We start from the raw sequence: 25,943 nt of genomic DNA on the forward strand, positions 1-25,943 counted from the left end.
TCAGTCACTCATTCTTGTTGAAATTTCTTTCTTTTTAACAGTTATGCTGTGTGGTATCTTTTGTGATTTTAAAGGCACATAGACCCGGTAGTTTAGTCGAATGCATGTCCAGGTGGACGGCACAAGTTTCCAACAGACACCTATGCTATTGACTCCTCTTTCGCACTTACGCTTAGACCCATTATTTCCATGAGTCTGCATTAGACTAAACCATCGAGTCTGTGTGCCTTTTATTTTGTGATCTAAATCTTTAGCCCTACACCTACATTACATTTTTCTTTTTCAAAGCTATACTGACATTTAAACCACTGGACAGAAATTATTTCGAGTAGTCTTTATACTACCTATCTGTCGGACTTGTATGAAGCTTGTCATATTATGGCAAAATTGTGTGTGAGGTATTCAGAAGCATTGACCTGTATACACTGCAAATGTTAGAGCCCACAAAAAGAAACCACATCTCACGACTTTTATCGAAAGAGACTGTGTCTTTGTGGATTTAAATAATCATATTGATTCTGTGAGATCAATATAATATGTAAAGAGCAATGATTTTTATTGCTGATTGTTTGTATTAAACCAGGGGAAATGCATTTAATTTCAGTGAGCATAAGTTTAAAAGATCTGAAAATGTGTGATTCATATATATTTGTATTCATTCCAGTGATTTGAGATTGTGCTACATAGCAGAAGTCTACTGTGACTTTCACAGCAATTTCTTCCTATGAGGGTGTGTTAGAATGTATTCATAGTGACATATTTTGGCTTCAGTGAAATCCTCTTTATAGTAAGGGTATAACTATTAAATGTCAATTGCCCAGATAAATGCAAATGTGCATTTCGAGGTTCATAACTCTCTATGAAATGAGGTGGTTCACTGCATACTGAACACAAAGTAGAAGCAGAAGGATTAACCAATGCATGTCTACTGCTTCTTTCATCATCTGACAATCTACCAGGCACTCTCAGCAGACTTCAGCAAACGCTTCAGTCTTGCCATGAGCCTAGATGGGTCCTGGAGCGCCGAGAGTGAGCTGAAGACGTCTCCGTTGAGATCCTCGTTCAGCGATCTGTCGTCTGAAATCTCCCCCATCATGATGTTCAACCCCGGGTGAGTGCTCGTGTTTCTGCCACAGAACAAAGTCAGCCTCATCTCACAGTCAAACAATGTTATCATTTATCTTTCATTTTGTAGTTGTAATGCCTTATATAGTGTTTATTCATGTGTACCTACCCTTTTCCAATTAAAGCTGGAAAATAGCATAAGCCATTTTAATGTTTTATAAATCTGTGTCTATCTTCAGAAATCTCTTTTGATGCATTGCTTTGCATGAAGTCAGTATCACTTCTCACATTGACTCTACCTGTAATTGGCCTTCCTACTTTAGATTGGAACTTGAAAGAAGACACAAGTTGGAAGCAGAGAAGCTAGAAGACACAAGGTAATGAACATCACAGTCATACACATTTCAAGTTGATGGAGGGGATTTCAACTACATGGATTTTGATCTAAGAATTTATTTTGGATTCAGAAATCATTTCATTTTGCCTTTGAGATAAAACCAACATATTTTAATGCTTTGATAGCCTATATGACATTTTAGACACTCGGTAACATGCATATTTCATGTTTGTCATGACAGAAATACTGCATCACTATTTGATCATAATTCTTGATGAAAACTTCAATCAACACTGTAATGATCGAGTTGCACTTACAAGGCATCTTTTTGTTTTGTTTTATTGTGAATGCTTACAGAAAAATGAAATATTTCTGTTAATAGAGCACCAATCAAGAAAAGTTATCTAGATATACAGCCGAAACACATTATGTCACTTTACTAGCAGGTCAGCATCTCATTTTGACCAGAAGCCTTCAAGATGTTTTTATTTTCCATCTTGGTAATTCATAACACAGCCATGTCAGATTTGCTGCAAGTTAAATCATTGTGTTTCTCCTTCATTGATCTCACCACTCATGGCATTGGATATTATTTGTTGAGAACATGTGCAGATGAATATGTGCACACTGTGTTAAGATCTGAGGTAGATTAAAACAAAACAAACAAAAAAAAACTTCTCTATTCTTGCACTAAACTTAAAGTGCCAATTCAAATAAAAAGATATGATTTTGGTAGGATCATGAAATTCCCTGTCCACAGAGACTGTGAACACAATGCTTCCGGTTTTATTAATACAACAGTTTACCACTGTTTGATATGATCCTTAAACCAGTTGGAAAGATTTCAAATTTCACAACTTTATTTGTAATGTGGAGTTTATGATGCCAATGAAGATGAGCATTGGATGAGTTTCATGCCAGGTACTCTTCAGTTCTTAAGTAACAGCCAGTCATAGAGTGATAGGTTGATTGGTCATCTGTGCCCAAGTCAATAAGGGTAATAAATGGTCCCAGGTAAAGTATTCAACAGAGCAAAGTTTTCAGCACTAATTTTGGATGATTCATTCAGTTCAGTGAGTGTCATGCCCTATGCCCTGTGATTGCTCTGTTGAATATATTTGAATATGATGAGATCACTGTGTGCAGTGTGAAGTCCACTATGACATCCAGTTCCTTTAGATTGAGCATGATTCTTACCCATCCCACTGTTCAGGGATGATGGTTCATCCAAATGTCAGCTTGCATTGCAAAACACTTTAAGAAAAGTTGCACAAAGTGCCTGAAAATATAAGTGTTTAAGGTTAACAATGTGATTCTCATGGGGAGGGGTCAGTTATTTTCTTCAAGATTAATCCTTCTTTCTGTCAGTCTGTCTCTGAATTGTAGAACAATGAACCTGAATCAAAATAGATTTTTTTTTTAAGCTTTTGAATCAGTGGTCCTTTGTTTCTTCGTCCTAACATTATTCCCCCCCCCCCCCAATTGTCAGTCATGAGGCACAAGAAAGTTGACTTGACTTGACTTGAAATTCCCACAGAACTTTTCTTACTAAACAGTCTGCAGTATAGATATCTTGAAATGATCATGACTGCAGTAATATGCTTGCTGAGGATTTCCAGTATCAGGAGAATCTAGTACTCCCTTTATTACTCTCTGTATTTTGTTTACTGTGGAGATTAGTTGTTGTTGTTGTTGTTGTTGTTGTTGTTATTGTTGTTGTTGTTGTTGTTGTTGTTGTTGTTGTTGTTGTTTTTTGTGTGTGGTTTTTTTTTTTTACACATCACATAGTAAGTCATTTTTTTTTTCTAGACTCTTAACCTGCAAGGTATTTTGAAAAGTAACATTTCTGGAGGCTTTATTTCTTATTTCACTTGGTTAGGTATATGTATATCCAATATATATGATTTATACACTACATAAAAACTGAGAATGTCATTTTTATACTGTGGCCTGAAAAAAAAATGATAATGAAAATCTTGTAGGTGACATGTTGTTGGTTTTGTGATGCAGGGTCACATATTATTGCATTATTGAATATTAGAAATACAAGATATCCAGTAACCCAGAACAAGTATAAGTGCAGTATATATTTTTGTGTGCTCCGTTGGCACATATGGAAATGTGATGTGTGTGGATTGATAAACTTGGAAACTGGCAAGTGTTTGATTCACCTGTTATTCTGAATGTTAATGTTTGAAGAAGGTGAACATAGCATTGTGAAGGGCAGCTAGAGTGTGACAAATTTTGTTTTTTGAATACATTTGTTGTTACAAGAGAGAGTGACAGTGTGTTTCATCTAAATCTGCAGGAAACAACTGGCAGAGCTGGAGGCAAAGAAGCTGAAGGCAGAGGCAGCGCAGCTGGAGCAGGAAACCAGGATGCAGGAGAGCCTCCACCACCACCAGGAGCGCATCAGGGAGCAGAAGGAGCTGATTGACCGGCTGAAGGTGGAGCACCAGGAAGCCATGGAGAAGGCTCGGGAGGAGCTCCTGCTGATGCAGAGAAAGGCAGACAGTGAGAAGGAAACAGGTGATTGAGACACACCCTTCTCTGTTAATGACAAATATACAGTTTTCCTGAAATTGTCCTGTATTCCGAGACTACTTCCATGGGGAAAATCTGTTTGAACGTTACAGAGTAACTGTCATGATCTACCATGTTAGTTTTGGTCATAGGACTATGAAGGCATTGTTTGTTTGTTTGTTTTGGGTGTTTTTTTTTGTAATGTTAACATTTAAGTTAGCTTAAGTTAAGTTTATTTATGTTAGCAAAGTATTCTGTCTTTGTAAATATGGCAATTGAGTTTTCAAAATATGATTGGGCTACATCATAGTCACTTAATTAAATTAGTGGTGTATTGTAGCAATAACTTTAAACTCTCTTGATTATGTAGATCAATTTTGCATGATTTGCACAAGTTCCAAATTATGTCGATCTTTGTTTGAGGTATCTTGCTGCATGATTAATCAAAATTCTTCAAATTCATGAAATTCTTCCATCGAGATGTTTTCATTGCAACTGATTCACAAATTGCACTACATCTACGTAAATCCTGTCCAGAGATCAGGTTGTAGGTTTTAATCCTGCTCGAGTACGTACGCCCATGATTTTTTATCATGGCTACTACTAAAACAGTGATCAATTCAGTGTTTATTTACACTGATGTCAGGCAATTTGTCAATCAGTTGCAATAACCAAAATTTGATATTAACCAATGATGATCAAAATGTGCATGAAGGATTGACATTACCCTTTTATATTTTATTTTCAACAGGCAAACAGCAACTTCTGGATGAGCTGACTCAACTGCAGGAATTGCTGAGCTCGCACTCTGAAATGTGCACACTTCCAAGTGTTGTGGCTGATTGCACCATGGATGCCGACAATCTCTCCAGTTTGGATATTGCCAGGAAGCGTGTTGCCATGATGGAGCTAATGCAGCGGCAAGCCCAACGAAAGGCACTGGCTGCCCTAGAGAGGAGACAGGCCACTCTGGAGGTTCAGCAAAGGACAGCACAGCTTATCCTGAAGCATGAAGAACAGAAACTCCAGGACATTGAAACAGATTCTTGCCTTTTGGAAAATGACCTTGTGGCAGGGCAGTCACCTGAGAAAGAGCTGAGGAAGAGCAGTACTGAGAACGGTGTTTGTGATTCAGCAGAGAACATTGGTATGCAATTGCCAGCCTCTGGGAGGGTCAGTCCTGTTGGAAATAGTGATCCAGAAACCATGCATCATAGCCAAAATAGCTCCCCTAAAAATAAGAGTAGCCCTCCAGAGGTGAATGGTGTGGCCAAGAAAGATCGCAATGGATCGTGCAAAGAGTCAAGTGGTTCTGTCCGAAAAACAGCACATTCCAAGCCGTCGAAGCGAAATGATGTTGGAAATGTAAGAACTAAATCCAGGCTTGAGCAAACCAGGAAAGAAAGTTCAAATAGAACTTCTCAGACAACAAGATCTCCTTCGCCATGTAAAACTTCTCGATCAAGTTCACCATTGAAATCATCTAGATCTAGCTCCCCGATGAAATCGTCTAGGTCATCATCTCCTGCTAGTTCTACATCAGGGATGGTAGGCAACAAGAGAACTTCAGGAGATGTGTTTTCACGTTTGTATCCACAGCAGGAAGCAAAATTTGACTTTCTGAGAAAGAGGAGTCCGCCGCGGTACTCTGAGCATGATCCTCACAGAGAGAGGCAGAGAGATGCTCCATGCTTCATAAGGAATGAGAGGTCCCCTATACGTGATGACCCAATTAGGTTAAAGGACAGGACACGTGACAGTGATCATTTAGAGAAGGAGAGCAGAACAAGTGTGCCTTTGAGTAATCTTCCAGACAGAGCAAAGCAAAATTTGCATTCAAGAAGTAGAAGTGCCAGTCCCGCTGTCAACAAGCCAATAAAACCAGTTTCTCGACCGAAGAAATCTCCAGCCCTGAAGTCACCGTCAGATAATGAGAAACCACAGATCAAAACAAATGAATTATCAAAAGCTCCAATCAGATCTACTCATGCTAGAAGTCAGAGTGAACCATCCAAAAGTCCAGGCAAACACCAAAGAGCTTCTGGAGACCAGAGCACTCCTATCACACCTCAGGACAAAAACATACCAAAGCACACCAGCTTGAGTAAGAAACCTAGCAGGACTCTAAATTCAGGTACTGCCAAGTCAAAGCTGCACAAAGTTCCTAATGCCTCTCCAACAAGAACAAACCCCAATGTAAGTAAAACTGCCTCACCAAGAAAGATATCTGAACACACACCTAGAAGTCCATCTCCAAGAAAAGGACAGGAGCATGCACGATCTCATCGAAAAACAGTCAAGAGGCCTCTTTCAACTGCACAGAAAACACCAAATGGAGATGGTAATGGTTCTCCTGGCCCAAGGAGAAAATTTCTACGCACACCTGTTGTCAAACCCAAAAACTGGCCATCCCTGGAAAACCTTCCCAAAAGCACGCCAAGGTCAGAAGCCTTCTTTGTTCCTTTAACCAGCCAGCAGCTGAGAGATGAACTACAAAAGCGCCCTGTCGAGGGGAATACTAGTCCATTTCATATCCCTGGTGATGAGATGGACCAACACATGGCACGTCAAGACAGTCATCACACGACTGGGAAGAAGGTATCTACAGGGAACAACACAGAACAATCTCGAGCATTGCCAGGAATTAATGTTGATGTACAAACACTTCAGACTGGTTGTGTATTCCCTCAGACCACTGACAATGACTATATTTCCTCTGACAACTTATCTGACTCCTTGGAGGAAAGCCCCAAGTTTCACAGGAACCATGATGCAGAAGCATATACTGATCATGTTCAAGGACCAAGGATAGTTGATATGGCATCTGCTGATGAAGATGAGTTCTGGGCTATTCCTGTGTCATCTGAAGACATCATTTCAGCATCAAGTGATGAGGATGATTACAATGATATTGAAGCTGTGAAGAATCTTGATTTGGCTGAAAGGAGACAAAGCTGTGACTCAACAGACAATATCTTTCCAAACCACAATGCTTACCAACAGAGTGAACCTCGTCATAGGAAAACAGAGCCACATTCAGGAGAATCAGAGATTGAAGACCTTGATGTTAATTGTAGTTCTGATGGACATGAAACTTATGAGTGCAATAACAGCAATGTATCAATGGAGGGATGCACGTCCCCAGCCACAAGCAATCATGAAAGAAACTCTTCCAGTGCTGATGAGCTCACTACAGATTCTGGTAGTTTGCCTGCTATGTTGGACTCACATCCTGCTGCAAGTGAGCAGGTAAAAGATTCTTCAAAGCCAGAGCAGGACTGCGAGGTACTGTCAGCTTTGGATGGAAATCTGGCTGCAGAAGCAGTTGAAACAAACTCTGATCATCCCAAATGTGCTTGCCCTAGAGAAGAGAGTGAAACTGATCTGGAAGACAATATTATTGTATCACCAGATGGGGAGGATGTTACATGTCATGATAAGGATCAGAGAAGTGCCAACCAGACATCCTCTATGCCAGACAGCTCTGAATGTAATCTTTCAAATCTTGATAATCCTTTGTGTGATGTCAAGGATGAAAGTGAAAATCAGACAGATTGTACATCCCTATACCCTACTGTTTTGCATACTGATAATGCAGAACTAGAACAAATTTCTGGCAAAGATAAAGATGTGTTAGAGGAAAACAATAACAAGGACTCTCCAAAAGAGGAATTAGTTGAAAATAGATGTAATGCACCCGGAACTGAGACAAGAGATATTGCACATGCAGGAGAGACTGAAGGTAACAGAGATTCTGAAGAAGATCCTGTTCCACAGGAGGCTTTTTGTCTTGATGTCAGCAATAACCCAATCTTTCAAACTGGCAATGAAAATGAAGGAACAGCATCTGAAAATCTCTCTGAAGATGTTGGAACTGAAAGAAGGCAAAACAGTGAAGATGGACATGAGAGAGAGTATGGCAATGCAAGTATCCCACTCAGCGATGAGGAGGTATTAGATCTTTCACAAGCGGGGTCACATGAATTAAGCCCGGAAATCACACCTGCAGATGAGCCCCTTGATGAAACACATGAAGGTTGTGACCCAGTAGACACCAAGGATGATCTTCATGTTGCCAATTTTGGAAATGAGGAATTAGCAGAAGGGACAAGCATGTCATCCAAACCTGATGGAAAACCATGTGAAGAACAAACAGTTGAATGGAAACCCTCAGAACGTGGCAGCCCAATGGGACACAGAAAACTTCCTGATGCAACTGGATTGGGCACTGGAGTTGCAATTCCTGCCACTCCAAATGAATGTGAGAGCCCTACCCCAGAGAAAGATGAAGAACAAGATGAGGGCTGCATAGAGAAACAGCTTGCAGACACCTGTGATGCAACACCCTTCATTGAGGGAACAAATCCTGGTGATACCAACAGAGAGGGAGAAAGGTTTCCTCTTAATTTGGGACAGTTGCCAGATACTGCCATTGATGCACAGCTTGAGACCTTACCTTGCCATGACAATTTGCCATTAAGTACCAGTGAGCTGCATCACTTCCCAGATTTAGATCGGACTCTTCCAACATGTGCACCTCCCACAGAACAATATAAAACCTCACTTGAGCAGTCACCATCAGTGGATGATATTGCAAGGACTACAAATGAGGATGTCTTGGTGAAGCCAGAGGATGACTTCACAGACTCATGTAAACAGAGTGCTGGTGTTACAGCTGGGGAGAATAACCCTGGTCAGGAGCCTGATAGTACATCTTCTCATCCAACTGCAAAACAAGATTTGACAGAGCAACTTCCTAGTCCGTCAGACACACATTCTGATGAATCTGAAGACACAGACGCTGAACAATCAGCATGTAATGAACATCACTCTCTTCACCAGGATATTTTGGATTTGCAAGATCGTAATGAGCATGGGAGACTATCTCACCAACATGAGCCACAACAAGAGACAAATGTACGAGAATCACCTTTTCAGGCAGATGAAAATCATGCAGAACATCTCACAGGTAATAAAGAGTGTAGTACAGCTGACGTCTCATCTTCACAGAATAACAGTCCAGAGAAAAGACAGCCCAGTGCAAATATAACTGCACTGAATAGAGATCTTGCAGAGATTACAGATAAAAAGACACTAGAGAAACTGTCTCAAGATAGTGCTACATCTGATAATGAAGACACACTGGAAAGTGAAATTTCAATCACAAAATGTTCAATGCCAAAGAAGGAACATGATATCTGTGTTGAAACAGATATTCCCCACACTGATGATAAAGACATGCTGGAAAGGGAAGTTGCACTAGCAGAATGTCCAGTGCAAGAGAAGGAACATGATGTCTGTGTCAAAACAGATATTCCCCATGCTGATGAGACTGATATGCTGTTAAGTGAAGTTGCCGTCGCAGAATGTCCAGTGCCAGAGAAGGATCATAACATCAGTGTCAAAACAGATATTCCCCATGCTGATGAGAATGATATGCTGGAAAATGAAGTTCCAGTCGCGGAATGTCCTGTGCCAGAGAAGGATCATGAAGTCAGTGGCAAAATAGATATTCCCCATGCTGATGAGAAAGATATGCTGCAAAGTGAAGATTTATTCGCAGAAGGTCCAGTGCCAGAGAAGGAACATGATGTCTGTGTCAAAACAGATATTCCCCATGCTGATAAGACTGATGTGCTATTAAGTGAAGTTGCAGTCACAGAATGTCCAGTGCCAGAGAAGGAACATGACATCAGTGTCGAAACAGATATTCCCCATGTTAATGAGAATGATATGCTGGAAAGTGAAGAATTAGTCACAGAACGTCCCATGCCAGAGAAGGAACATGATGTCTGTGTCGAAACAGATCTTCCCCATGCTGATGATAAAGACATGCTGGAAAGTAAAGTTGCAGTCACAGAATGTCCAGCGCCAGAGAAGGAACATGTCTTCAGTGTCGAAACAGATATTCCCCATGCTGATCAGAAAGATATGCTTGAACATAAAGATTCATTCGCAGAATGTCCAGTGCCAGAGAAGGAACATGACATCAGTGTCGAAACAGATATTCCCCATGTTAATGAGAATGATATGCTGGAAAGTGAAGAATTAGTCACAGAACGTCCCATGCCAGAGAAGGAACATGATGTCTGTGTCGAAACAGATCTTCCCCATGCTGATGATAAAGACATGCTGGAAAGTAAAGTTGCAGTCACAGAATGTCCAGTGCCAGAGAAGGAACATGTCTTCAGTGTCGAAACATATATTCCCCATGCTGATCAGAAAGATATGCTTGAACGTGAAGATTCATTTGCAGAAGGTCCAGTGCCAGAGAAGGAACATGACATCAGTGTTGAAACAGATATTCTCCATGCTGATGAGACTGCAGCATCATTGAACAGAGAGCAGCCAGTGCTTGTTACAGGTGATGAATGCACAGATGATAGTGCCAGCCATGCTCAAAGCAAACAAGTAATGGTGAGTCGTGCCTCTCCTGTTGCTTTTTCTGATGATGAAGAGGTCAGTGCAGACACTTCTTCATGTTCATCTAGTAGCGCTGAACAGGATCTTTTTGATGAAGAAGAAACTTTATCTGATTTCTCAGAAGATGTGAAAGAATTTGAGGATTATGACTCAGCAGTGAGTAATGATGGACCAGAATACCAACCACAAGAGGTAACGGGCAAAGCTGTACTGAGAATGACTGATACTGATGAATCTTCAGAAGCAGAAACAGCTCCAGATAAAGGTGTCTGGAACATGGAGGCAATGACATCCTTGAGTGGTTCTAAGGAGTCACCGTTGACTTTGTTGCCAGCACCACTGTTTGAAAATGAGTTTGTTGAAAAACCTCTCTTTGCTTACCAACATAGTCCATCACAAATAAGTGCCTGTAGAGATAGTCTACCAGACAGCTCAGGTATGTTCCACAGTGCTATGGAAAGTTCTCTGTATCAGACTGCTATTGAATCTCCTGTGGACAGCTCAGGAACAGAAAAGGGCAATTTCCCACTCGGACCATGGAAAAAGGATCAGCTCCTTGCCTCTAGCACTCCCACAGGAACACCTGTCAGCACACCAGTTCGAGAGCCAGATCTGAATGAAAGGCAGTCCTGGAAGCATCCAGGCTCACCCTCATCAGCTCACGTAGAATCAGAAGACATTGCACAAAATTCTGAGTCCAGTGGTACGAGTGACAGAAATGTAAATGAAATGATAAGCTTCAAACCAACTGGGCATTTAAGTGACCAATGTCCAGCAGACATGAAAGGTGAATTCATCAAGGAAGTAGACAATACAGATGTGTTACCATTAGCCAACAATTTTCATAGCCGATTTACATCCCCAAATGGATATCTACCCCAACTTGAGCCGTCCACTCTTGATAATCATGAGTATTCCTATGAAGAAGAGGAAGCAGCAGAAACTTCTGAAGCACCATACTCATCTGTGCATGTGCCAGTAGATCAGACTTACACTCCTCATAGTCTGCCACCTATCCAGGAAGAAGAGGACACTCCAACAGAGACCTCTGATTCTGCAGAAACCTGTAGCACTCTGCACACTTTGTCTCCACAGAATAGTCGAAATTCATCACCAGCATCTGAAATGTCAGGTGACTCAGAAGAAGGTCCCATTGTGACAGGAAATGAAAGCAATGCCATCAAATCATTGTCATCAACATTGCCCCAAGCATGTAAGAAATTTGAGGAAAGTCCCACCTGCAGTAACAATGAAAGTAAACCCAAATCAAATTCTGTCAGGTTGGATGGAAAGAGTGTCAACAGCATGATCCATACAACAGCTCCTGCATCAGAGATTACCACAGAGGCAGATATCAGTCCTGCCACAGAAGTAGGCACCAGAGAGAAAGATCTCCCAGATTCTCCAAAGAAGTCCTCGTCCAAGAAAAAGAATGATGTATTCTCCCGACTGTACCCTCAGAGCACCCCAAAATTTTCTTTCAAGAAAAAGAGTGCTGTTTCAGTCATACCCAAAGATACGTCCATTCCATCAGTGTCACCAAGACTTCATAGAAAACAGCTGATTGACAACAATCAAAATATGGACCCCCTTAAATCGCTAGATAGTGCATCGGAGAGAGCAGAAGATTCTAGCAATGGCTTTGACAGCAGTGAGAGGAGTGATGTAAGACCTGGTGTGACTTATGAGAAGAATCAGCAAACTTCTGCGACACCCGAATATTGTGATCATGCTTTGAATGGAATAGGAGACATGCATATCAATCACATGGGCAAGTTTGTAGATGCTCCTCCGTCTGATGCAGTAGAGAACTTGCGACCATTTCTTGGCAAGGAATATGCCATAGCAAGTGCTAAACTCACCATGTTCATGAGAATGTTTGGCCTCTCAGTTGAAAGTAGTGACAGCTCAGATGGTTCTGATTCGCCAGTGCTTGGGATGGGAAGTAGTGAAAGAGGTCTTGTGAATAGCATTGTTGGTGATGGGGTTGGGTACAACCATGAGGCTCTTAAGCGGGATCTCATCCAAAGTCCTGAAAGTGAACCAGAGGAATACGGAAACCTGCACAGCCAAAGCTGGATGGGATCAGATGCAGCTGTGGATGGTGATTCTTCAATTAGAGAATTGAGGAGTAGGTCCACTACCTTTTCAGATGTTGAACCAATTAACACTGGTGATGAACTTGGTTTAGACAGCACAGATGATGTAAGCATTCTTTTTGAAACAGAAGGATCTAACTCAGCTGAGATCAATAGAGACGTAGTGAAGGCTGAAGATGAATTTGATGTCTCAAAAATGCCAAATGTTCACACAGAACCTTCCATTTCCTGTACAATGCAAGTGGTGGATCCATGTGAAGATATCTTTAGTGCAACAATGAACATGAATAGATGTGAAATGCCAGATATCCCTGCAGCATCAAAGATGGACTCCGTTGAGCCAAGTCAGGTGTCCCTTTATCCTTACAGCTCGGATGATGGAGAAAAAGTAACCCCTCAGAAAACTTACAGCCTTCCCAATGGAGCAGAAGAAAATCCTCCCACCTTTGCTGCTTGCAGTGTGAAACCAGCAACAGAACAGCATGAAAGTGAGGAAAATGAAGCAGCCCTAATCCAAGATGCCTGTGAGCAGAAACTGCCACAAGTCAGGAGCAGCTTATCAGATGTTGTTCTAGTAAAAGAAAATGTCAATGTTATAAATAATTCCTCTGGGAACATCCCTCTGCCAAACCTTCCACTTATCCTCCAACAGATTCATGAAGGTGAATCTACCAGTGAGATAAGCGAGCATGTCTTGTCCTCTGAGGGAGAGCAAGGTGATGAAAGACAAGCTCAAATTTCAAACAACAGAAACCAAGTCATCCATGCAGCTACAGATGACAAACTGCAGGTGCCAGAGTCAGAAAGTTTGACAAATGATGAAACAGATGAGCACTACTCTGGCAGCAGTGTAAAGCTATCTGAGGTACCTGAGGAGGCTTCGAAAGATCTTTTGTCTCAGGACATGAACAAGGCAAAAAATGAAGGCATCCCTGATTTGAAACCTTCATCAGAGGTCATAACAGCCTCTAAAGTGTTACTACCTGAGTACATTCTGCCAACATTCTTGTACGAGAGGCCAGCAGGTGAGCATCTGCACGACAAAGCCCAAACTGTCCAAGTAACACTTGCAGGCAATAGTTCACCGCTGACCAGCAGTGATAAAAGTGATGAGCAAGCTTTATCTGTACCTGTATGGCAGACAGAAAAATCCAAGGTTATGTTCATCAAGAGCGAGGATGAAAGTCTGTCTCTAAAGAAAGTAGTGAGTGAAGATATTCATAGTGACATGGTGGTTGTTGATGATGTGGTGTTACCAGCTGTCAGGCAGACACTGCAGTCAGGCCATGATAATGTGTTATCTCCCAAAGTGTCAGCAAATGCTGAAGTGGAAGAAAGGGAAAACAGTGTGGACAAATCAACAGATGAGGAGGAGGTTACAGAAGGACTCTGTGAATCACTACCCAAAAAGGAATCCTGCCACATTGATGAAAACTTGCCATCTACATGTGGAGACCGCCCTCAGATTTCATTTAAAAAGGATATCAATGAACCACAATCCAAAGAAGAGAATGGCAAGCAGGCAATAAGAGAAGATCTTCCAAATCACTTGGGAGTATTGGAAAAGTCAACAACACCAACCCTCCAGCTGTCACATCCTGATGAAACAGTGGAGGCTCCAAGCTGGAGCCTGGTAGAATCTGGTTCTGTGGATGGTAGGTTGCCTGATAGCTTCACAAGGCCGGATTTCAGCAGTGAACTTCAAGATTCAGCTCCACAGTTCCACCAAGTAGAAGCTGATGTGAATGAAAATGTTTGTCCCACAGATGAAGTTGCAAATGATGACACACCAGGAGCGCCTGTTCCTCAGTTGGCATGCAGTGAAGAGAGCACACCATCTTTCATCAGTAAAGAACCTGATGCTGATACCTCTGTTAACAAAATGTCATCACTGCCAATGGAAATAGACATCGGTCAACAAACAAATCCCATGCCTACTAGTGAACCAGTGGTCTCAGAGTTAATCCTAAATACACCTGTCATTCTGCCAGACAACATTTCATTGGTGAGATTACAAGGCCTGATGGATGCAGACAGTAAGATGCCCCAGCAAGCTGATCTTCAGAATGTAGAGACAGTGAATGAAGAGGAAAGCAACTCGTCCAGTGAAGAGTCAAGAAATCGTAAGCAGTGGCCCACTGAAAAAATAAGTACCAGGGAAGGTACTCCATCACATATGTATGATATGAATGTTGATGAAGAATGTCCTAGTGGCAGTCCAATATCTCATGAAAAAGATGTTTCAAATCCTGAAAAGCAGACCATGCTTTGTGATGAAACTTTGGCAGATTCTGTGGAAAGAGATCACTTCATTCAACTGCCATGTGCTGTTGTCAGTGAGAAATGTGTGCAAGATTTAGTGACTCTTCCTGAATACAAACTTCACATGGCGAAACAAGGAACACCCTCACAAAGCATTCAGGATGTTAAGAATGATGGGTCAGGAGACTGCAAGGAGGGAGCAATGGAAACTGATCCGACATCTCTGTCTGAGACTAGTGGAAAACCTGACAGTGCCCCGGGTGACATTTGTGGGCATCCTCCTGCAGAGAATACTCCTGATAGCAAGTTACCCACCACTCGTCCAACTGAGAACCCTTCACTTGGCCATGAGACATCCATCAGTTCCAATGCTCTTGATGATATCAGTGAAACATCCACAAACCGGGATGAAGTCTCATCAGATGATGTAAATAATTGCCTGGATGAATTCTGCACAAAGCATTCAGTTACCCTTCCAGAATTCACTTGGCCAACAAACTTCCCTCCAAACACTCCAGCTGAAGGTGCACAGAATAGTAGTGAATCACCATCAATCAGCAGTGACAAGGATATGAAAAGCAAGCTTGCCTCTATGTCAATATGTCATCATGAAAAACATCCCTCTGCAAATGCAACAACATCTTTTACAGAGCAAACTGTACCTCCTGAGGGTGTGCATAAGATGTATGATGAAGATGTCTTTAGTAACAGTGCCAAGGGTAATATCAGAGATGCTCCACCTCCTGGTGATATGCAGGAAATGTTTTGTGGTGAAGAGGGCTATAGTGACAGCGCTAAGGTCAATAAGAAAGACGAACCACTTCCAAAGGTGCGATGCACATCTCCAGGTAATGTTGCTAACAACTGTACACCAGAAAGTGAAGAAAGAATCAATGATGAGACACAAGGAATGTCCAGGGAACTTCTTGATGATGTAGAGAACAGAGTGTCAGGAGACAGTAAATCTACGCATTCACCAAAGACACTTGGACAACTTGATGGTGAACCTGCTGATGATGATATCAGTTCTGGCGATTTCAATTCTTCTGATATGGATTTTGTCAGCATACCACCAGTGAATCAAGAAAAAGTGCAATCTTATCCTGGAGATCGCGAGAAAGCTGCTAGAATGTCTGAAGAGAATCATGGTGTGTCAAGTAAACTTCCTCCTTTCATATCAGAAATCTGTACAGAACACCCAGTTACCCTTGCAGAATATACCATGCCGACAAGTTTCCAACAGAATGTTTCTGATGTAGGTGCAGGAAATAGTGATGGATTGCCAACCACTATGAAAGACAAAGAAGAGATGACAAGCCAACCATCATCTTCATCAGGAAGTCAGCATGAAGGAACTTCACTTTCCAATGCTATGACTCCATCTACTGCAGATGAAGATGCAAATACCAACATTGCCAGAGAAGATCATAGCATAGTGACTCCTGACTCATTACATTCCAGCATCAACCAAACATGCACTCCTCATTTGGGTGATCAGATTGATGGTCATGCCAAAGAAGAGTACAATGAAGCACAATGCAATCCAGACCCGTCTGTAACACCACAGATGCATGCATCATGCTTCAAAGAGCATACATCTTCAAATTATAAAGCAGATGGTGTGGTGACAATAATATCTAGTGATGAGTCTGCAAGTCAAAATCCTTCTATCCAACAAAGTACTGATGCAGGAGAACCAGGCAGTTTGCACATTTTCAAGAATTTGGAGCCTGTTTTAGTGAAAGTAGCACAACATTTGCCAGATGAACCAGTCCAGTGGCATGTACTGCAGTCTCTTGATGGCTTGAGTGACAGTCCAAACGTACATCAATCAGCTTCTCCCGTGAGTGACAATACCACACAATGCATTGACACAGAATGTATTCCTCAAAGAGAAATTGATGTTTGTAAGATTGAAGTGCCTGAGGACAATCCTATATCTTCTGATGTATTACTGACTGATGATATGCATTCCTTCAAGCCTATCACTCCCTCACCAAGACTCATGATGTCAGCAGAGCAGTTAGAAAAAGATAAGAAGGATAGAGTGGATGACACGTCCACAAAGAGGGTTAATGAGACATTGGAGGAGGCAAGGTTTCCACAAGCGACATCTTGTGGAGCAGAGGATGAGGTTCAACTGGAGCAGCTGGTGAGTGAATGCACCCTATCTGACATACAGAAGGGTACCGAGTCTCAGCGGTTGTCATCTTCCCTTCTAGCACCACACCAAGAACTGGGAAATGTCCACAGTCCTGCAGTCTCTCCATTCCTTAGCTCTCGCAGCACAGATGATGAGCTCATTCAGATCTTTGCAGCAGCCAAGCACACAGGGTTTCAGTCACTTTACATCACAGTGGGTACAAATACATCCCCTGGACTTAATGGCTCTCATATTTCCATTGCTGATGCATCTACTTTTACAGATGATGGCTGCAATGTTTTGTCAGATAATTCAGAACCAAACTTAGACCAACTGTTCAGTGTTAGTGTCCAGACATCCCCATTTGAAGGTGTGAACTTGCAAGATACTAGCACAAGTCCAACCAATTTCCCAAGTAGTCATCTGGAAGTGGCCAATGAGAAGGGTGCTCAAACAGTCTCTCCAGACGATGAGCCAGACCATAGCATGGGTATTGATGCAAGTGTGTCTGTGGACACAATTCATAGAATAGCACAACACTCTGAAAAGGACATTGTGTCTGACAGCCAGAGTGTGGGAACAAGTCCATTGCCTGAGATAGAGTCTGTCAGCACAGTTTCCCCCACTATTGCATCATCACCCATAAAGATTCAGGACAGTTTGGCAGGTGGCTCACACTCAGCAAAATCACCACTGGAAGAAATTTCCCTTGTTCATGATCAAGAATGTCAAACCTCTGTGTTTTCAAGCAGTCCTTCCAGTCCCTCATCATCTTCGTCAACTGCAGATATGGGAGACATACCCATGAGGAGGGGTAGTGAGGTGCTTCAAGAACTGACAGAAGAAATGGACTCACAAGAGCTTGAATTGTTTGCTGTCCTCATGCATAAACGGAGACTATCAGAGCAAACTGTTGAGAGAGTCAAAGAACTGGCCGCAAAGCTTCACAGGAGCAACAGAGATGATGAGCTCAAACTCCAAGGCTCTGATTCAAATCCCGAATTGGATGTCCCTCTTGTTCAGTCAGATGGTGAAACGATCATTGAAGAGAGCAGTGTCACAATCAACACAGCTGCAGGTGAAAATGAAAAGGTAGAAAATGAGCACAGTTACCATGACTCAGAGGTCAGGCAAGCAGTTAACTCCATATCTGAACAACTTACTGAGGACATAACCAGTGACATAAATGATGCCTCTATCCAAGAAAACAAATTAAAACCAGAACATTTGAAAACCACATCAAATACTGAAGTAGATGGTCATGATTTTAATGCAAGGACTGATGATGTAACAGCAGGAGCTGATGAGTTTCTTGAGCTTCCAAGTCATAAGGGTAAAGTGGCCTCACCTGGAGTATCAGCTGCTCAAGAAACCCATTCAGAATTCAATATTTCATCACCCACTAGTGATAGCAAAATAGACAGAAAACCAGTGTTGCCTGACCACCATAAATCCCATCATGTGACTAGTGTTACCCCTAAAGCTCCTGAACATGCCACTGCCAAGTCTAGATCATCATCACAGAATGATTGGCATGCTATGCCATTACAGTCTTCATGGGATGAAGACCTTTTTGAAAACAGAAACAACAACAATGCAAATTTGGAAGAAAACAATTTTGTATCCAATCAGGAAGAGAGTACATCAGCAAGACCTGTTGACAGTGTTTTGCTGTCTGATGAAACCTCAGCAAAGAAAGCATTAAAGCGCACACTATCTTCTTTTTCTGATGTCAGCGTTGACTCCAACTTAGACTTCCCCTCTGGTGTAGACACAAACTCTAAGGAGTCCTGTACAGAGGAGGAGGATGATGAGGAAGAAGAGTTATCTAAAGATGCACTTGGAGAAAGCTTTGACTCGGACTTGTTTGGAGACTCCATTGAACCAGAATTGTTGGCACTACAGACAGATGCAGATATCAACCTGGCAGGTACTGGGCCAGTGCTCGGCAATTCTCCAACAGAGAAGCCAGGAGCTGTAGGACGTGAACATACCAGTTCTATAAAGCAGCTTCCTGGAAAGTCAGAACAGCCAGAAATCAAGAGAGAATTTGCAGACACTCCTGAGCAAGAGGAAGATGATGAAGATGTGAATGAGGTTGACTCATTGCGGGTTCATGTTCCTTCACTGTCACCTGCAAAGTTAGAATGGCTGCTGGCAGAGTCAGAGTCTGAAACCGAAGTTAGTTACCTACCACTGAGTGAACACCCAGAAAATGACAAGATCCCACTTCCAGGCTACAGTCCTGTCTTACCCAAGAATCCCCTTGTTATGAAGAAACATACAGAAGAAATCCTCCCACATCAAATAAATGAAAAGGTTTCTGCAAGAGACATTAGTCTCAATATGTATCCTGTCAAATTTTCCTTACCTGATGAGTCCCATACCACCCCAGTTCTCTACCAGCCAATGGAACTGCCAGCAGGAAGTGGACACAACAACGTGGAGAGAACTGGATCCAGTCTTGGGGAAAGCAGTGGCGTCTACAGTCTGGCAAGTGAAATGCCCAATCAATGTCAGGAAAAGACCCCTATTGGATCAATGGACTCACTCATCAATGCAACATCAACTGATGAAGAAAGGGACTTGGACCAGCTAAGGGCCGAGTATGAAAAACTTCTACAGAAAAGAAAGTCTAACATCAAATCAGAAAGAAATGGACAGAAAGATAGTCCCATAACCTCAGATACCCATGTGGAAAACCAAAGTGATACAGAGAGTAAGGTGTCTCTGCCTGAAGCACATGGAATGATGAATGGATACAAGAGTCCCAACTCAACCAGTAGCTCTGAACTGGATGGCTTTGTGCACGGGTACTACAGCAAAAGTTGGGATAGACGAGACACCTCTGTGGAAATCCTGGAAGCCCAGGTAATGCATGGGATTGGGGAGACAGATGCATTACTGAATTACTTGGATGATGATCTCCCTCTAGAATATTGGAACTCTCACAAGAGATCCTTTAATGGCCAAAGATCCAGTGAGCAACCTGAAGAGAGGACAGAAGCATCTGCGAGCAGAATTGCAGATCCAACAACACCGCCAAAGCCTTCCCGGAAAAGTCCAAGAGCCTCAATGAGGAAATCATCGACCTCCCCATCCTCTCTAACCACTCCAAGCCAAGTGACCCCTCCACCTGTCCAGCGAGTTGTGACACCACCAGCATACACTCTGTACCCTCCCAAATCTCCCAATGAGCCCACTGCTAGCACAGAAAGATATCGTCCAAGTGAACATCTGAAGTTTCTGAAAAGGGTCAGGGAGAATGTGGTCAAGGCTACTGCTCATTCCCCCTCCTCAGCATCCCCATCACCAGCTTCATCACCTTACCCAAGTCCACTATCTACTCACACAGACATAGGAGGGCCATTGACATCTGCCTTCAACATGGAGAGGGAAGAGATACTGTTTCTTCTCAAAGAGTTGAGGGAAACACGAAGGTTGTCACAGTCAGAGATAGCCAAGGCAGAGGTGGATTTACTCCCCTCGAGGAGATGCTATTCAGCTGGAGACACCAGCATGCAGGCCAGAGACGCTTTCAACAATCACCCAGGAAGTGAGGATTCCAAGGATCAACACACCAGTAACAATGAGCTGCCTGCTGATCCTGATGTCAAAGCACCAAACACCTCCAGACCTGAGGAAGTAAGTAGCCTATCCTGTCTCTCTTACATTACAGTCAGTAGAATTTCGCCATTAGATTTGTTCAATATGATCAACCATGTTCTTTATGATACCTGTTGTAGTTTCTTGTGTGTGAGAGTAAATTCATTAGCATATCATTTGAGTAGATTTTTAATTACCTGGAATTTTAGACAGTGGTCAAAAGTGGTTTCAGTTGTATGACCAAGTTTGCCCACTTTTGATTATTAATGTGTAATCTGGAGAAGAATTATTTTATAGAGAATGTGTTATCAATTTGTCAGGTTAATATCAGTCTAGAAAGTTCTCTGGTTATCTTTCATCTCATAAAATCAACCTCTGTCGAGCCTTTTTTTTTTTTGGAACATCGAATGTAATATCTTTATCTTATCCATGCACTGTCTCATCTCTGTTCCTGCATTTACCTTAGGAACTCATCAACAGGGAGATTGCATCATTGCGTGCTGCTGCATCAGTTATCAAGCCATCAGTGCTTTCATCACCATCCGAGGAGGAGGAGGACAGGGAGGAGAATCCATTCGAGTCTGGTGGTTCTCCAAGCAAACCAACATATTACCAACTCTATGGTAACCCCACCGGGTTAGCATCATCAACAAGTAAGGAGCCATATAAGCCAGCTAAATCGCGCTATGGGTATACCCTCTACGATGATGTGACATCTCCCATGACAAAGACATTTCCCCCTGCATCGTCCTCTGTCTCTAATAGAGCCCCTCCACCAACGACATCGACACCCCTTCATTCCAGTGGAGGTGTCCAGCTACAGCAGTATACCCCACTACGGAGCACAGGCCTCTCAACAAGCCTCCCTTCCCCTCCCAGTCAAAGAAAACCTTTGTTACCAAGTGGAGTGTATCTTTCTGCTGCTCGTCACAAGAGTACCAGTGCAGCACTTCCAGGAGCACGTACCCCGCCTGGTTACCGAGGAGCTCTAGGGAGCCAGGTGAAGATGTCTCCACCAAAATCCAACATCAGACATCGTCGACACCAATCGGGGAAGACGTTCCAGGAATTGCCAACAGTGAAGGAGTCCAAACTTGGTGAGTATCACAGTAAGATGATGATTTTTTTTTTTTGCTTTCTTACTGTTGACAATTATTTGAAGATGCCCAAATCCTGTATGTCCATTTGTAAGAAAACTACAAAGTTAAAGTTTGCTAAAGCATGAGGATTACAAACTTGACTGATGGTAGAGATACATACCTGTTGTGCAATGAATACTTTGGATACCGTGATACGATGTGAACAGTTTTGTCATACACAAGTACAATGACATCAACTCAGAAAAGAAGACCTTCATAGCACTCATTTGGTACCTCTGTCAGCAATAGAAGAACATACTCTATAGCTTGCTATTTTCAGCTGAACTCATCTAATGAAAGATAAGTCATGAAATAACCAGACATACATTGTATTTCCAATTTGAAATTGGTGTTGCATGTACAGAATGGAAATTTTCATTGAGATTAAGATTGATCTTTGATTTGATCACTGCCATCTTTGGATGAAAACCATTTCATTTTTTTATTTATTTTTATTTTTTTGTCTGCTGTTCTGAATTTGACATCTTAATGCATATTGTTCTAAAATTTGGCATTTCCTAATGCTTTACACCATTTCATTGCCTTTATGATTGACTGCCGTTGGATGTGACATTTTCAACAGAAATGCCGAAAGGAAGCATTGGTAAATTGTGATTGAAGTGTTGTGGTGTGAGCAAAGTTTCTCTGAATTGTGACAAAGCATTACCTCAAACCCCCAATATTGTGTTCCTTTGCAGATATTAATTGTTAATTTATTTTGTATCTTGATTTTTTTTTTTTGGCCTCTTACCAATGAACCTGACAAATCCCTTTCCACTTTTATGTCACTTTCTACAACTTTCAGTAAAATTTGATGTTTTTTCGTAGTTCCAGGTAAATGAAATAGTATATGTGATTGAGTAGTGCTGATATACCTCAAAATAGTGTAAAATACAAAATTTAACTGCAACTTCATATACCAGTAATATTTGTTCAAATTACACTCATCTGCGGGTCATGTAGATCAGGACACAAGGACTGCTTCTTTTACTTTTCAACATTCAGTGTTACACTACTATGCTACTTGAGTGTATTCAAGATAGAATTTCTGGATGACATACAATATAGTTTGAGATGTACAATGCACACTGTGGTGCATTAGTACATGCCTGAAGATACAGTGTACAAATACAAAATCACATTCACACCATAAAATATACAAACAATCGTACATTGCATACATGATTTCTCTCAATGACATAGAGATATCAGGGTGATACTGTACATATTTCAGTGCAATGAAACAGTGACAATGAAAGATCAAACAATAAGGACTAAGTTTAACTCACACTCTACCACAACCATAATACCCACAGGTTGGGTATCATGAGACAGTGATAACAAATTTTTAATGGTACATTATAGATAGATGTTTCATCATGATCTCTGTTATTTTGCGATCAGGATTATCTCCCCACCAAACAGCTTCTGGCCTGTACTCACTGGGTGTCTTTTAGGAAAAGGTCATCATCTACAGAACAAGAAACGTAATTCTCTGCCTCTGTTTTGGCTGCATCGTTAAAATGTTATGTCTACGAGATACTGCAGTTATAATGTAATCACACATCATATCATTACCCAACATGCTTAAGTGAATACTTGTTCTTCACTATACACTCATAAAGATAAACTGTTGAACAGTACTTGTATGTTGTCATTTGAAAAAGAGAAGCAGATCTAGATAAATATTTTATCATCTGCACATAAAACAATGGGCACAATTTGTGGTTATAGTGGCGATTGCTGGACATTTGTAGGCCATCAGCATAAATGTTGTCTGTGTTTTGTCGCTAGTACTGTTGTCCACATACTTGTAATCTTATTTATTTTCATTCCCAAGGTGCTGTGACGTTCATTTGAAGCACTTTTCCTGGTACTTCCTTTCTACATTTCCATTGAAAAGGTTTTTAATTCAGAATAGCAGTTAGAAAAAAAAGTAGATATTTTAAATGCAGCAAATTTACAGGATGTAGGAATTAAAAGATGAACCAATCAAAATGCAGTAATTCAAAGCTGTGGCAATTCCAATGCAACATGCATACAAATCAGATGGACAAGTTTTGTCTAGCTCATTTTGTTTCCTTTTTGTTTTCTTTTTTTTTTTGCTTTCACACTTTTTAGTAAACACCGTTTTTATTCATAATCACTTCATGCTTTGATTGTTCTGACATGTGCGATACATGAATGTAAGATTTAAACTTCCATCTTCATGTTTAAATAGTGCTGATGTCTTCCAATAAAGTTACTTGTGTCGTCAGCTAAACAGGAATTTTACTGCTTCAAAAGAGTTGCGCTCTCCCTCTCATGCAAACGTCCTGAATTTAGGAACATACATGTGGCTCTTATGCTGCAATAAAATGTCATGAATAGGAAATGTAAAAGTGTGGAATTTTCCTCGGTGTTAACCTAGTTTTCAAGGTGACATCCAGTTGCCATCATACATAGTCTTTCTGTGTTGAAACAATTATTTCAGAAAAGGCATCTCTCTAAAGTACCTTGGATTACCTCTTCATGATTTCCCATAATGCCTTGCAAGGGGAGCAATCACCCTTGACAATGTGTTTACACATAGCTCCATGGTACTCACCTGTGCAAGTGTCATTGTATGTTGCTGAAGTCATCATATTATGAAACACAATATTCAGTAATTCCATTGAAAATTTACCATTGTTGCACGCTAAGTGTATTATTAGAAGAAAAAAATCATATTTGGAAAACACACACTTCAAGCTCACTGTTCATACCACGCATAATATATTCCATAAGGAGGATGTAGATCACTGTGTTGACATCATTCCTTCACTTTTGACCCTTGGTACTGTAAAAGTTGTTATTTAGGCATACACAGATTTTTTATTTATTTTTTTTTAATTTGGAGGGGCAGACATTTTTGCGAAATGTTGTTTTTGCAATTTGACACTGAGGCTATCGTAAGTGTACAGTCGTGTACTAATGACTGTCCATTTGTTGAATTAGCGGCCAAACAGTGATTTGCAAAAGTCCTGTAAAATTAAACCTTCGTGACAGCTTTTACAGTACTGTATACATCCTCACAGTCTGTTTTTAGCCACAGTACCTGATAATATGTCCAGTCTGTACTATTTGGACTTTCGGAAGTCAATGTATGATATATGCAAGCGTTTATCTGATATTTGTCTTAGAATGAAACTATATCCAATATTACCATTAATTATGATGATAGCTAGTTTTTATCTAGCACATTTTGTATTTGTTAAGTAGCTCAATGCGCTTTCCAGACTATTATTATTACTGTCTATTCTGTCACCATGCCAATTTCCATGTGCAGCCTTTTGACTGCTTTGTATTCAATATTCTGAGATTTTGTTGAGATGGATTTTGTCTGAGTATACAAATTTGTAATTCAGAGTCATCACTCTTCTGCTTCCTCATGATTTCCTCTCCTTTTTGTTTTGTGCACACTATCGTTTGTTTACCTGTTCACTCAAAAAGTCTGGTCTCGTCCTGAATGTCAGCTTGTGGCCGAGAAGGCAATTCAAACTCTGGTGTCTGAGGTAAAAGCACTCAAAATGACCGGACAGTTCGGCAATATTAAAGCCATATAGGCTTACCAGTTTGGCTTTACCGTATGGTGTTCCCCTTGAGCAGAGACTAACAGTAACCTGATCCCCCCTCCCCCCCCCCCCACCATATATTTCATATGATGCCTCAGTGCAGTAAAGTAAAAGGTACAAGTGAAACTAATTACCATACAAACATCAATCTCCTTGGTTTTGATTGCAAATCACACATGTTGTTAATTTCCATCGAGCATTGCACATAATGGCATGCAAAAGTGGTGTGTGAAACGATTTTCCTTTTTCTTTCATAGTCCACCATATTTGTGGTATTGCTTTTACTTTTCTTTTTGATGGATGTGAACATTCATTGTTTACTTTTCTTTTGCTTACATAATCATCGGGAGAGAAAGTATAAGGACAGACACAAGAAGAGAGAAACACAGTACAGCTTCACAAAATAAGTATCATTATTTATTGCTTGTTCAAGGAGCTGTACGATCATGTATTTTCTTCCGGATGTTCATTTACTTTCTCCCCCGTGTGATTTACAATACCTTCTTTGTGACAAAAATCCAGGCCTGTTCTCCTGTCAATGTTCTGGCTGAACCTGGACATGCTCACCGCTCTGTAGCAAGTTTAGAAATATATTCCCCCAATAATTTCATTCATTTTTTGTATTCATAAGTCCTTTAATACTTTGACAACCTTAAGGATTTCACAATCCAGCATAGGTTTTGGGTGATTTTTCCATATTGACTTCAACAAAATTTTCCAGCTGAAGTTGTTTTCCAGCATTTATCTCCAAAC

At 41.2% G+C, this 25,943-nt stretch overlaps 1 protein-coding gene across 1 annotated transcript in view; it reads left to right on the forward strand.

The window, feature by feature from the left end:
• LOC140235181 (uncharacterized) overlaps window positions 1-25,943 on the forward strand; it is a 104,060-nt gene that overhangs the window by 69,386 nt on the left and 8,731 nt on the right. Inside the window, exons 20-25 of the mRNA XM_072315220.1 lie at window positions 960-1,111; window positions 1,389-1,442; window positions 3,711-3,931; window positions 4,677-20,497; window positions 20,925-21,555; window positions 25,069-25,130. Of these exons, the coding sequence (XP_072171321.1) occupies window positions 960-1,111; window positions 1,389-1,442; window positions 3,711-3,931; window positions 4,677-20,497; window positions 20,925-21,555; window positions 25,069-25,130 (16,941 nt within the window). The remainder of the gene's footprint in view (window positions 1-959; window positions 1,112-1,388; window positions 1,443-3,710; window positions 3,932-4,676; window positions 20,498-20,924; window positions 21,556-25,068; window positions 25,131-25,943) is intronic.

This window comes from Diadema setosum, chromosome 1, assembly GCF_964275005.1.
Source record: "Diadema setosum chromosome 1, eeDiaSeto1, whole genome shotgun sequence".
In the NCBI taxonomy this organism is placed as follows: domain Eukaryota; kingdom Metazoa; phylum Echinodermata; class Echinoidea; order Diadematoida; family Diadematidae; genus Diadema; species Diadema setosum.